The sequence below is a fragment of the Aythya ferina genome (assembly GCF_964211825.1).
Source record: "Aythya ferina genome assembly, chromosome: 1".
NCBI classification, from domain to species: Eukaryota; Metazoa; Chordata; class Aves; order Anseriformes; family Anatidae; genus Aythya; species Aythya ferina.
Genome location: NC_140296.1, coordinates 127,360,527 through 127,375,336, shown reverse-complemented (window position 1 = coordinate 127,375,336; position 14,810 = coordinate 127,360,527). Strand labels below are relative to the sequence as shown.

The following is a 14,810-nucleotide window of genomic DNA, read 5'->3' as shown; positions in this document are numbered from 1 at the left end:
GAGTACTGTGTCTAGTTCTGGGCTTCCCATTACAGGAGGGACATGAAGGTACTGCCGTGAGTTCAGTGTAGGGCTACTAAGATGATGAGGAGACTGGAGCATCTCTCTTATTAGGAAAGCCTGAGGGAGCTGGGCCTGTTTAGCTTGGAGAATAGAAGGCTGAGAGGAGATCTTATCAATGTGTATAAATATCTGAAGGGAGGGTGCCAAAAGGATGGAGATAGACTCTTTTCAGTGGTGCTCAGTGACAGGACAAGGCAAATGGGCACAAAGTGAAACACAGGAAGTTCCATCTGAATGTGTAAAAACATTACTTTACTGTGAGGGTGACAGAGCACTGGAACAGGCTGCCCAGAGAGACCATGCAGTCTCCTCTGGAGACACTCAAAACCTGTCCAGATGTGACCCTGTGCAATGTGCTAGGTGACCCTGCTTGGCAGGGGGGTTGGACTAGATGATCTTCAGAGGTCCCTTCCAACATTGGCCATTCTGTGATTCTGTAATAATTATAAAATATATTTTAAAAAGAATGCATGCTATTAAATATACATTTACAACACTGGGAATGGGAAGATTGCTAATTTGTGAAGTGTCATATAATGTCAGAGATACAAGACATATATGTAAAAGCATATGCTTCCGGGCTGGATAGAAAACCGGTCATAGTGGTAACCAAGAGTTCGTCTATTACAGAGATTTCAAAAAACTAAGTGAGTAGTATACTACCATGTTCCAATATTACAAATAAGTTTTTGTTGTTGTTGTTGTGAAGGAGTTAGCCAGATAGTTTCAGGGATGTATAACAATATTGTGTACAGCACGTGTACACAAATTGTTGTATATAATCTATGTATAATTTATCTGATAATAGATGTGTATGTAAAGTAACACCGGTAAAGGATGTGGTTTTATTTACATCATACCCACAGAAGAAATACCCAGCTCACAGAAATCATTGCAATTGTATGCTGTTAGGCTCGATACATTTAGGCATTGCTAAGCAATTTTCAACGATTTTCAAATAATTGCCAGAAATGTTACAGAATGCTACTCTTACACCTAAAGCCTGACATGTTGCTCAAAAGCCATAAAGGAAGAGGTTACTGGACATTTAGTAAATAACTAAAGAACCCACATTGCTACTGGAATCCAAAATGCAGCATTGCTGGTGGAAGGGCCTCTTAGAGTGATCTCCCACAACTACAGCAATTTGGAACTTGGCTTTACATCATAGAGTCATCATTTTAATCATTACACTGATTTCTCTTGGCTATTAAACTGCTTAGTATGTTATACTAACAATGAAGAACTACAGACTACTCTCAGACCTATACAAGTTATCTTAAAGTTAGAGCAGAGAGAAAAGAGCAAATTTCTCTGAGATCCACTGCCCCATCATGATCAGTAGCCCTGAGATGTAGGAGGGTTGCAAAATTAAACAAACAAACAAACAAAAATCTGATTTGTCAAAATTGTCTGTCAGTGGACAATCAATAGGTTATAGCCCTGTAGCCCCATAAATGTGATTTTGCCATTTCCTGTGCACTAGTAGAACAAAGACAGACAATTGAATCTCACATCCAAATTCAAGAGGTATTTATGGTATTTTTAAGTTTCAAATTCTGCAGCACTGAATGAAGTACATGAAACCATTTTTTTGAAAATATACAAGATTTTGACTTGCTCTTTCACAGAGTCATGCTGACTTCCTATGTTGGTCCTCCAGAGGTAAGATACACAGGCACATTTAAGTGCATAGTACTAATTATAACCTCTTCATCTAAAATAAGCAGCAGTAGCAACTTTTGGTCTGCTGTATAATCTATTTGCCAGGCTGGTACAAAACCCTCATTTTACCTATGGTTTATACAACTCTTAGACTCTTTAAACTCCTTAAACTTAAAGTTGGTAGGCTACTTGTTTTTGTAGCTCTAAGGGGCCATGCATCAGTGTGCATAAAGACATAGATTTTATACCTTCGTCTCGAAAAGAAGAGAGAAACAAGCCTGAAATCTTCCTGGATTTTAATCACAAATAGAATAACAGAATTCAGGTCAACAATTTCCCCTTAATTTTACATCAGATATCCTACCCACTGTAAAATGCTATAAATCTTAAAAGAACCTCCTCTCTCACTTTAAAACATCTTAGACCTGCAGAAACACTGCACTCTTCCTGCAAATCCACTTGTATAGGGAGTGGCAGTTATCAGCATGCATTTTTGTCAGCTTATAGGCAGCACATTTTTCTTCTTTCTTCCTTCCTTTTATTGTAAAACTGCAAGAACAAAACAAAAAACAGACATAAATATCTCGGAATTTGTATTATGGGAAAAAAAAAAAAAAAGAATAGATAAACAGTGAAACCACAAAGACTGGATTTTTGTTGTTGTTTTTATGCTGTCATTCTTTTGACTCTCTGACAAAGCAGACAGGTTTTGCTTGTTTAGTAAGCTTCATCCTTTCTGTTTCCCTACTTGAAATATAGCTGGAAGAAAAAAGCTTATGCAGCATTCTCACCTCCTAATAAATTCAGTTTCTTTTCTGAAATCTGCCAACAAATTTCACTTTTCATCTGCATGTTTTGATCAGAATTCTGTATAGAGAAAAATCAGGATAGGCTGAGATGCCTGACTGGAGCATGGCACCTGACATCATTTTCTTACTTTTTCTGACATCATATTCTCACTTTCTCATGGTAATGGCTGAATAGCTTCAGCATAGCAAGTAGAAAATACATTGTAAAGACAATACTGATTGATTCCAGAATGAACCTACCTGTGCCCTAGATGTTTGGGATCGTTGAGCCATAACCATTTTCCTTCGTCCTCATTGAAACTTAATCCAGTCCAAACAAAGCCAATGTCTTTATCCTTCAGTTTATTTAAGAAATCCTGAAGAAAGGTATATGCCTTTGAATTCTCATAATAATGGCACTTCATAAAACTCCAGCACCAGTAACATACAGTGATAACTAATATTTTAAAAACAGCAAGGGTTGCATGCCCAAAAACTCCAGAGAATGTTTCCAAGAAATTGAAGGAAAAACAGCATATAAATTAGTTCAGATTCTCAATTATACCCCTGTGCTGTGGCTAAGTGGAGCAACCAAGGAGCTAATTTTGGCTCCTTGCCTGGGTTCATTCCATAAGCACATTTTAGATGAGAATCAGGCTGATCTGAAATATAGCAGCTGAAGGTACCTGTTATTTTCTCCTTACAAGGAAGGGAGTGATCATTTTGCCAGCTCAGCCTAATATTGACATTTTAAAATGTATAAAGTACAGAGAAATAGATCAATTCCCAGAAGAAAGGCAACAGCCTTTGTATCAACTTAGCTCTGAACGGGTTTGATTTGGAATATAACATGCAAGAATCCTTCAATCAAATTCCATCTGATTCTTGCTGGAGATAAAGTATAAGCATATCATTACATCTATTTAAATGAAATCTGGACTACTGGTCTTTTTGACACAAACATTTCTTAACATGCAGAGATCAATCATCAGTGCATTTACCACTGACAATGCCCTTTATGAGCATATATGGATTAGAAATGTCTTCTAAATATACATGGAAAGCTCTGCTGTGATATTTGGATTCTCATGGTATAAGTAAAAATAGTATTTGAACCACAGAATGCCTTACAAGCTTACCATTTCAGTCTCATTTTCTATAATCAGGAGCTCAGATTTTCTTCCTAGGCAATACTTTCTACTATTCTCCCAGGTGTCACTTCTTTCTGAGTAGTAATAACATCTCCCATAATGCAGCTTCCAACCAATGGGGCAGAGCTCACATCTGGAGTCTGTGAAGAATTTGGGGTGAATGGATTTTGACACTTTCTTATTTACAACTGATACTAGTAATATTGACTCACACTTTTCTGAGGCTTCTTAATATGAGATTAAAGAAGCTTTAAGACAGGAGTGGGGCAGAAACTGTGATGGTACACTTCATTTTAAGAAAGCACATTGTTTCTGCTTTACAGTGGCAATAAGGATAGTCATTAGGGATCACTCTGTGCATTTAAATATTTCAGAACTCTAGATAATTGTGCTAAATCATTTACATAAAAACTGGGATAGAAGCCACAGATAAAATTCCCATTCTGCTGAAATCCCTGGGAGTAGTACAATTGGTTTCCATGGAACCCACAGAGAAGTCACAAAGACCTTCAGTATCACTACTCCACTTGAATTTCTTTCTTAAACTAACATTTCCAAGAATGGAACTCTGAAGTAGATCACTTTATACATCTTTAACAATATAAACATTATTATTCTGTAATCTGAAGGTCGGTTACTTTATCCAGGTGTTTATTTTTTATATTAATCTTTTCTAGAAATTCAAACCATTTATGGTACTATGAACGAGATTTTATTTCCTTACCATTTGTATTCATGCATAAACTCTCCTTTAATGCAGTCAGTAGGTTGTTTTCATGGAGATCTTCCCCTGAGATATTGCTACTTTCAGAAATATTTTCTCTGGGCTTCCACACATTACTTGATGGCAAGTCACCTGGACAAGAATCCTCAACATTTTAATGTAAAGTTCACAAATGAACTGTAAAGAACTTCCATAGACAGCACAGATTGTGTCATCAACTTGTTTTTAACAACGTGGTATATAACAACCAAATAACATGGCTGTGCCATTGATTTTCTAGTGCCTGAACTCTGTATTCAGCTAATTTCAGAAAAGAATGGGTTGATGTGTGAGTGCAGGACTCAAATCCAGAGAAAGGGAGAATGGCTGCCATTAACAATGTAGTCATACCCAGAAGTGCTTCTGACTTTTTATTTTCTCCCAGATTCTCAGGTGATTTTGATGTGCAAAGTGATTTTTATGTCCAGAAGCAGGCTGGACACTGGGGTTATCAGGCTGAGATTTTCTGAAGGAGAAAACTAAAATTAGACTCCTTGGTAAGTATTTAGATGCTTGTTGATGACCACCTCATTCAACTTGCTTGTCCAAGGCAACTGCAGCCACTTCTTTCTGATGCCAAAGTTTAAATGTCCAGGGATAATGGCATACATTTGTGCTAGATATTTAAGCTCTGCGATCAGTACTGGCAGTGAGCCAGTGCTTAAGCACACATTTTGTGGACAGTGGAAAGACCACATTTATACATTTATAGGCACACATTTTTATTTCTGTTTAAAGCAGTATATTTCATCTACAAGTAACATCTTTCAGCTTCCTATCTCAACCATCCCTGAAGTACAGCTCACATTTCCTGTTGTGCAGGTCTGGTAGGACTGGCTGAAACTTAAGGCACACAAAGATGGGCATCAGCAGGTGAAGACTGGCTGTGAGGATGAGAGGAAGAGGAGGTAGCAGGGGTTCCAGTTACACCACATATCCAGACTGAACTCGGTTTCATTAATAAAAGTGCTTTTACAAACTGAAAAATTAATTCTTTGGCTAGAAATCTGGGTTATTTGTTCAGTTTTGGAAAAGAAAAGAGGGACTGTCCGGCTGAGGGACTGAAAAATGAGACTCCAGATCTGTTCATAAACTCCAAACATGCAACTGCCCTCCGAAAGCCACTGATCTTTTGCAGATCCACAGCCTCAAAATACCAATAACTCCCTCTAACCTTCATTAGAAACCCAATAGTGGAAAGCATTGAGTGATCTTGTCACCATATCAAAACAGTCTGTTTGGAAAAATTGTTTAAATCGAGGATTAACACCTGCCAATTGCACAGGAATTAAAGCAAAATATTTCACTTGGTCACTCACATTGCTGAAATAATGCAATCACAGCTCCCAGAAATATAAGATTCAGAAATCCTGAGAGTGCAGCAAGATACCGCAAGGCTGAAGAATTGGAGGAAAATTCTGCAAGAAATAAGATGGTTTTATAAACATGGCATGAGATATTACCCAGGACATAAATCTGTGTTTCTCTAGACATCATTCAGACAGAATATCCTTCACTGTCACATTGCTATGTGCTTTGTGATTGTTCTATTTTCCCTTCTGGTTGCCTCATGCATATCAAGTGGTTATTGTTTCTAACAAATTCATTTATGAAAAGTTTTTTTGGGTTTGAATTTGTTGAATCTGTTTTCACTGTTTACCCATCCATTTGAGGTTATAAGTGGAACAGCTACCACTTTCTGCTTCTTCATATCAGGGGCTATCACTCTGGCAAGTAACATGACTGTTACATGTTACAGCAAGCATTTAACAAACATTACTAAACAAAACCTCACAAACAGTAAAAAGATATAAGGAAGAATTGAAGTTTCTAACAGTTTCAAAGAAAAAGACAAATATGTAATGCACAAATAAAAAAGAAGTTCTAGGGCTATGAATACCCACACTGTCAATCAACAAAGGACCAGTAGACCTTTGGGCTAAATTCTTTAGCACCAGGACTCACTAATTAATCACCTGTACACTGGATGCCAAGTCAAAGGCCTTTAGAAAAGTCTGTGTTATAATTTGGAGATTTTTTTCATGGAAACATAGAATATCCTGAGTTGGAAAGGATCCACAAAGACCAGCTCCGGGCTCCACACAGGGCCATCCAAAAATCGGACCAGATGTCTGAGAGCATTGACCAAACACTTATTGAACTCTGACTGGCTTGGTGCCATGAACTTCCCTGGGGGCCCTCTTCCAGAGTCCAACCACCGCCTCACTGAAGAACCTTTTCCTAATGTCCAGCTGAACCTCCCCAGCCCCAGCTCCATGCCGTTCCCTTGGGTCCTGTCACTGTCCCCAGAGAGCAGAGCTCAGCACCTTTCCCTCTGCTCCCCTCATGAGGGAGCTACAGGCCACCATGAGGCCTCCCCTCAGTCTCCTCTTCTCTAGGATGAACAAACCAGGTAACTTCAGCCACTCCTCACGTCTTGCCTCTAGATCCTTTCATCATCTTCACAGCCCTCCTTTGGATGCTCTCTAGCAGTTTTATGTCCTTATATTGTGGGGTCCCAAACTACACATGGTATTCAAGGTGAGGCTGCACCAGCACAGGGTAGAGTGGGACAGTCACTTTCATCAACTGGGTAGCAATGCCATGCCTGATGAACTCAAGGATACAGTTCAACCTTCTGGCTGCCAGGGCACACTGTTGAATTTGCCATTCCATTTGCCATCAAGCCCCAAATCCCTTTCCGTGGGGCTGATCTCCAGCCTCTTGTCCCCCAGTCTGTATGTATAACCAGGGTTACCCCATCCCGGATGCTGAATCTGGCACTTCCTTTGGTTCAGCTTCATGCAGTTGGTGATTGCCCAGCCCTCTGTTTTGTCAAGATCTCTACGCCATGCCTCTCTACCCTAGAGAGAGTCAACAGCTCCTCCCAATTTAGTGTCATCTGCAAACTTACTTAATAGACCCTCAAGTCCTGCATCCAAATCATTTATGAAAACATTAAAGAGAACTGGCCCTAATATTGAGCCCCAGGGAACCCCACTAGTGACCGGCTACCAGACTGATGTAACCCCATTTATTGTAATACTTTGAGCCTAACCCATCAGCCAATTGCTTGCCCATCACATTATGTATTCATCTACCTGTATGCTGGTAATTTTGTTCAGAAAGATATGGTGAGAAACACTGTTTCAGCTTTGCTTACATACAAAAAGATTACACCAACTTCTTCCTTTGGTCAACTAGGTGGGTGACCTTGTCATGAAAAGAAATTAAACTTCTTAAGCAGGACCTTCACCTCATCAGCCCAAGTTGGCTCTGACCAATGACCACATTGTCCTTCAGCTGAATTTCAGTAACTCCCAGAATAATTTTCTCCATAATTTTACCAGGCACTGAACTGAGACTGACAGGCCTGTAATTTCCAGGGTCTTTTTTCTTGCCCTTCTTGAAAGCAGTAATTTTGCCAGCTTCCAGTCAAACAGGACCTCTCCAGATTCCCAAGACCATTGAAAAGTAAGGGAGAGAGGTCTTGTGATGACATCTGCCAGCTCTTTGAGTACTCTGGGAAGAATCCCTTCACGTTCCATAGACTTATATGCATCCAGGTGGAGCAGCAAATCCTCCACAAGCTCAGGGTTGGCTGGAAGTTCATTGTTACTGCAGTCATGGCCCTCCAACTCAGAGCCCACCATCGGTGTTGAAGACAGAGGCGAAGAAGGCATTAAGCATCTTTGCTTTGTCTATGTCCCTATTTGTGAGCTGACCATCCTCATCAAGTAATGGACCAATGTTTTCTCTGGTCCTCCTTTTGCTGTTAGCATATTTTTAAAAGTCCTTTAAAAGAGCCCCCACAATACTGGCCAACTTCAACTCTAATTGAGGCCACACAAATTTTCTCCCTACAATGGTAAACGGCATCTCTACGGTCCTCCCATATCACCCAGCCTCACTTGCAGTGGACACACACTTTCTTTTTCTGCCTAAGGTCTACAAGACTCTGCTCAGCCAAGCCAACCTTCTGTCCTGCTTGCTTGACTTCCAACATTTTGGAATTTCCTGTTCCTGTGCTCATAAGAGGTGGTACTTAAAACTGAGTAGCACTGATGGGCACCAATGTCTTCAGAAAAATGTCTTCCAAAAAAAAAAAGATCCTGGGGGACTTTGCTCATCAGTTCCCTGAGCAGCTCCATATGGAAGTCTGCTTGCTTTCCCCACGTACAGGGTTGAAGTTCTGGTGGCAGTTCTCCTCACCAAAAATTTTAAATTTGATTACTTGTTTCACAGCCAAGATGGCCACCAATCGCCACTCCACCCATGAGATCATCTCTATTCACAAGAAACAGATCTAGGAGGGCACCTTTCCTAGCCAGCTCCCTTAGTACCTGTACTTAAATCTTGAAGTTATCATCAAGATTTTTTAGGAATCTCCTGGACCTGTTTGCATCAGCAGTGGGGTATTCCCAGTTCACATCTGGCAAGCTGAAGTCACCAAAAACTACAAGGGTGGCTGATCTAGGGTATCTGTTTGCTCCTTAAAGTACAATTCATAGGTGTCATCATCTTGGCTGGGTGGCCTATAGTAGACTCCCACAATGGTTTCTGTTAATTTGTTTGTCCCTTAATCCTTACTCAGAGGCTCTCTACCATGTCATCACCAACTACAAGCTCCATGTAGTCCAGCCCCTCCATTACATACAGTGCCAGTCCTTACACTCATTTGCCCTGAGTTGGGGTCATGGAATAAAGTCAGAGAACAACAGAAGAATGACTTTCCATTTCATGGAAATTAGCCTTCTCAGAAGAGAAAATGGGGTAGGAAAATATTTTACCTCATAAAGATCTTGTTTTGCATCTAGTAAATTACATCAGGAAGTATCTTCTGTAAATATCCTTTAATAACTATTACATTTCAAATACTGGTGATCTAGATCAGATGTGAATCAGCTGTTTGAAAAGTTTTATGCTGCAACACTATTAATTAAAAAATGTAATGCATGGAGTTGCATTTCAAATCATAAAAAGACCGTTGAACTTTGTGCAACGTGATAAATTTATTTTCTCTAACACTTCCACTTCATGACTGGTTTCTAGCTATCAGTTTTGCACAGAGGTCAAACATTTTTTTCCTCATTTGTCCATGCAATCATACTTACTTTGGAAATTCTGTATATGTGACTAGTTGTCTTTAAATATTCAAATTAATCCCCACTGTTTTTATATTCCCACCCTATTTAGACAGCATATATTCTGTAAATAGAATACAGTTCTTTTCACTGACTATGCAACATATATTATGGTTATGCATGTGTGTGCATTCTCCTTCCTTGGGTACTGTGTAGTGATTTTGACAATAAAAAGGCAACTAGGTTATCTAATCTTATCTCTGCCATGATTTGCACAATGGCTGGACTGCAGGCAAAACAGTAACAAGTGACTTGTGTAAATACTCAGATTATTGCACAAATACCCAGAATGAGCTCTGGTAGTGGTGATATCACAGTGCTGACAGTGAAGCACAAGCTAACAGCTCAGTGTTTGTTCAGCTTCTCAGGACACCTCTGCAGCTTTCACCACTGGCAAGATCAGATGTGACTGCAGGAAGGAAGGGGAGCTCTGCATTGTGGTCGTTCTTCTGTGCTACAAGAACTGGTGTCAATATTGCATTGGATTATGCCAATAGGGCATTGCAACCACTACTAACCACTCCATAAAATTCACTTCTGAGATAAAACCATGCTACAATGACTAGCCTGTGTCTAGTCTAAATCTAGCTCACACACTGTATATTGAGTTTATGTGGCAATATTTTGGTAGGAGGGGAACTGCAAGGGTGGGGTGTGTGAGAAAAGCCCAGAAGCTATAACAAGTCAGATAAGAGCCAGTAGGCAATGCCGGTTGCACCTCTATGTGTATTTAAGAAAGGGGAAAGAAATCTGTGGTACAACAGCAGCTGGGAGAGCAGACTTAGAAAATGTACAGAGAAACAGCCCTGCAGACACAGGTCAGTGAAGAAGGAAGTGGAGGTGCTTCTGCTCCAGAAGTGGAGTAGAAGCACAAGTGGAGGAACTTCTGCTCCAGACACCAGAGCGGAAGTTCCCCTGCAGCCCATGAAGGAGCCCACAGCGGAGTAGGTGGATGTGGCCTGAAGGACGCTTAAAGGAACAACTGTTCCTCTAAGCTGCTTGCCTGAAGTCTTCCTGTTCTGCCTGTTTGCTCCTGCAGTGGTCTTTTGGGACCCAGTCATGGAGGGAGATGACGAGCATTTTAAAACTGACTTAGTCATTACATACTCTGTGTGTTTATGGTCACATACTATTATGTACATTTGGTCACATACACTTTGCCTAACTCTCTGCTTCTTTTATATGAAAATGTTCAACCTACTCCATTACAGCAACATCTTTTTGCTTTTTGGTAAGTTTGACAACTTAAAATTCTTAGTTAAATAAATATTAGGTTTTATTATCAGCTTTCCGTTTATTTTTCTCTCACTTTTGCTGGTTTTGTACTTTTATTAACTTTCAGTATAAGTTTTAATAATAGCAAAACTGGCATAATTGATGTTAATAAAGTTGCACCAAGTTAGTCCTACTATGCTGAGTAACTTAAGTTGGCTTTCACTTTTTTACTGTTAAAAATTGTTGTTATGTAAGAGTGCAACCAGAATTTCTCAGGAACCTATCATCATAGCTAATTAACTGTTTGGAACCTGGATGCTCTGAGGACTTAATATTTGTGGTCTGAGTTCTCCCATGCATCACGTAAAAGAAGTAGAGGTTAGCAAAAGTAACCTTGAAAGCCTTCCAGCATTTATCTTTGTACTTTCTTCCCTGCTGTTCCTGATAAAGCCCTCCAAAAGTTATTGAAAAAGCTTACTGGACAGTAAGTTACTGTCTTACGGTTTTCATTTAAATTATTCTTAAATTCTCCTTGGGTGATTCTTGGAGGGAAAAAAAAATACCAGACAAAACATAAATAGCTGATGAGCTGAGACAACTGCAAACTTGCTGACAATTACTGCTTCATGCCTTCCTCCCATACCTCCATTTTCTAATCTCCATCCTGTACTGGGACTGCCAACACACACTCCAAGCCTGGTGGTACTTTTTACCTACTGTTCATCATATTTCTCAATATATAGCCATATACCATTTGCTTATTAGCAACACCAACTAAAATTTTGGCAGATTTGTGGTGGTTTTTGTTTGTTTGTTTGTTTAATTGTTTTATGGTAACTCAAATATGTCTGAATATAGAAGGAGAGATGTGTATGCTTATATGCTTACCTGCATTGGAGTTTTTCTTCCTTGCTTTGAAATTCAGTTCTGCGTAACCCTCTTCATTCTCCATCTCAAGGTCACTTCTTCCTATTGATTGCAAATGATGGTTAGTGTCAAACTCAGTTACAGAAAATGTTTCAAACAAGTGTTATAAACAGGAAGGGGAGAGTGGATGGTCATTTGTGCTTTTAACTGAAGTCATGAAGTCACGGGACCATGAAAAGGAATGTAACAGTTAAAAGAGAATAACTGAATTGACAAGTGAACTTTTTTTTTTTTTTTTTTTTTTTTTTTTTTTTTTTCAGTTCTCCATCTATCTCTGAAAACTTTAGAACCTTCTCAGATATTTCTAACCTGCCCACCCACTGGGATCCCCTGCACTCAGGACTCTACATCAGACCCTGGAGCCATCAGCCCCTGCCCCAGCGAAACTCCAGCAGGGCTATCTCCCCACCACCATGCTCTACCCAACCAGGCCAACCCATGGGCCCATAAACAGGCCTTACCCTGGCCCCATCCCAGGACTGTGCCTGATGTCAGGGCTGGGGCTGTCCTGGTGCCTCCAGGTGCCTTCTCCTGGTGGGGCAGACGGACAGGCCCTGGCTGACAAGCCTTGCTCTGATGCTCCTGGCCCCTTGCCCCTTTGTAGCACTTTGACGCAAAGGATATTCTGCTGACAACAGCTGTTTTCTGAAGGGTCATACTTGTTCATCATTGTGTTGGGAGTAGGTGTCAAGGCATGGGTAACAGGGGGGCTGCAGAGGTGGCCTCTTTGGGAAGAGGCCAGGGATTGTGTGGTGCCAGACAAAGCCAGCTCCAATGGAAACACTGCAAGACACAGCAAAGTCCATCAGCCAAGCTGGTGGTTACCTTGGGAAAACACATTTAAAGGAGTTTAAAATCCATTCATGGCAGTGTGAGGAGTGAGGGGTTAAAAGCCCTGTGAAGACCAATGTGAGAGCATGAGCAGGAGGTACTCCAGGTAGCAGAGCACAGATTCCCCAGCAGCCTGAGGAGAAGACCCACCATGGAGCAGGGGAAGAGTGTGAGGAGGAAGGAGTGGCAGAGAGGAGCTGTCATTGGCTGACCGTAATCCCCCATCCTCAACCTTCCTTGCATCTCTTTGGGGGTGGGTGCAGGGGGTATTGGAATTGGGAATGAAGGTGTGAAGTTGAGCCTGGGAAAAGAGAGCGGGAGGAAGGTGTTTTAATATTTTTGTTTCTCACTATACAACTTTATTTTAATTTACAACAAATTAAATTAATTTTCCCCAACTTGAGTCTGTCTTGCTTGTGAAAGTAACTCAGAAGTGCTTTCTTTGTCTTTACCTTAAATCCATGAGTCTTTTCACCTTATTTTCTCACCTATCCTGTAGAGCAGTGGGAGTGAGAGAGTGAAGAAGTGTCTGGGTGGGCATCTGACATCTGGCTAAGCTCAGCCTACCACAATCATCTTACAACAGTCTGACAGTCTTTATATTTTTTCTTCCTCCCCCTCCCCCCCCCTTTTTTTTTCTAAGCTATACAAATTTCTAGTAAATCAAAATGAGTAGATGAATAAATCTTGGAGTTGTCTCAGAAAGCTCTTAAAAAGATTAAGAGAAGACCACCTGTGGGAATAATGTCAGAAATGGATTCTTAGGTGGATTCTCCTCCTGCATAGGAACAGACCGGTTTTTAAAACTCATGCGTCTGATAAATACATTGCTCAAATACTATAGTCTCTCGTTTCATTTGTACTAAATCCCCTTTACACTCTTAGACCAGTTTTGAAAAGTGAAAGTGAGAGTATGTTCCTGTATCTACATATAAAGATTGAAGAAAACCCACACAATTAAGGGGCAAACAGTCTTCCAGACTTAGAAGAATTACCATGCTGCCAAAAATTAACCAAGCCATTGATGCATACAAGCAGTACACATCCAATAAGGATACAGTCAACTAACATGTATGTCAAATCCCATGTAGCAGCAAAACATCAACCTTTCAGCAGCCTTACTTGTTACAGAGTTTTCAGGGATCTGGGTTTTTTACATCATTCTGCCAAAGATGGCATTATTATTATTATTTCTCTACTGCAGTAAAGCAGTTCTGGAACAGAGTGAGTACAGAATGAATACTGTACAATGCATGACAACTTGGTGAGTCTACCCTGCCAAACTTTATCAGCTACTTCTCTAAAGATAAATAAATAAATAATAAAATTAAAAAAAAAAAAATGCCAAATAGGAGGATACAGTAAGAAAATGGAGGAGCACATGGACAAAAGAAAGGTAAACCAATGATGCTGTGAATGATGGGTGCTGATCTCATAGCAGCATCTGCTAATCTATTACTGAGGTGTTAGTTATATACTAGCAGAGGATAACTTTGGGAAAATACCAAAGGAAAGACAAGGAGTAAGACATTTATAGGTAGTGTCTTCCAGCTGTGGCATAGGCTGGGTTAAAAAACACAGAATTGTTTATTAAATAAGTTAGCAAGTTAAATTAAGCTCAAGGTTGCTCTCAGGTTGGCAGTAGAACCAACCATAGTTGCAGGGAGGTAAGTGACAGTCAAGAGCCTTGAAAATATAGATCACCTTCTCAACAGAGGGATGGAGCATGCAACTTGGTTCCAAACATCAAGACAGAAGAACAATACAGGAAAATGTAGGCATGCAGACATTTCAATGAGAGTGTCTCCATGGCATTCTTTAAGTGTGTACTTAGAGTTGATGTGCATAGTATTTTATATCACAACCTAGTTCTTATTTTTGCATGCTTAGAAAACTGGCTTTTTATTTATATATTTTTTTCTATTCTGGTTCTTGTTTCTCAAACAGACTTTGCATTTCACATTTTATTTCAGCAGAAAGAAAACTTCAAAGCTGCAAAAATATGCTATATAATTTTATTTTATTTTGTGAAGTCCAACATGTACAGTGGATGTGTTACATGTGTTTGCTACAGAGGAACTTGGTGAGGTTTCTGTACTTAAATTTTCTTCACGGGACACATATGAGAGGGTGTGCCTCAGTTCAGAAGGTCAATGTTACAGGTTATTCAATAAACAGGAAAATTAATACAACCAAATGGACATGGTCAGATGCTATCTATCCAAGATGTGTAAAGAAACCCAGCAAGCAGAGAACCAAGCCA

The 14,810-nt window shown here is 40.0% G+C and overlaps 1 protein-coding gene across 2 annotated transcripts in view; it reads right to left on the bottom strand.

The window, feature by feature from the left end:
- Window positions 1-294: 294 nt before the first annotated feature.
- Window positions 295-14,810, bottom strand: part of LOC311431688 (killer cell lectin-like receptor subfamily F member 1) — a 32,527-nt gene continuing 18,011 nt past the window's right edge. Inside the window, exons 5-12 of one of the 2 annotated variants that reach the window (XM_084509512.1) lie at window positions 12,760-12,848; window positions 11,678-11,758; window positions 5,750-5,848; window positions 4,392-4,523; window positions 3,656-3,807; window positions 2,778-2,893; window positions 2,137-2,277; window positions 295-497 (exon numbers count right to left, since the gene is read on the bottom strand). In XM_084509512.1, coding sequence (XP_084365638.1) covers window positions 2,148-2,277; window positions 2,778-2,893; window positions 3,656-3,807; window positions 4,392-4,523; window positions 5,750-5,848; window positions 11,678-11,758; window positions 12,760-12,848 — 799 coding nt within the window. In that variant the 3' untranslated portion in view covers window positions 295-497; window positions 2,137-2,147. Of the gene's footprint in view, window positions 498-1,579; window positions 2,278-2,777; window positions 2,894-3,655; window positions 3,808-4,391; window positions 4,524-5,749; window positions 5,849-11,677; window positions 11,759-12,759; window positions 12,849-14,810 lie in introns of those variants that run through there. The other variant, XM_084509513.1, reaches the window with a different exon arrangement.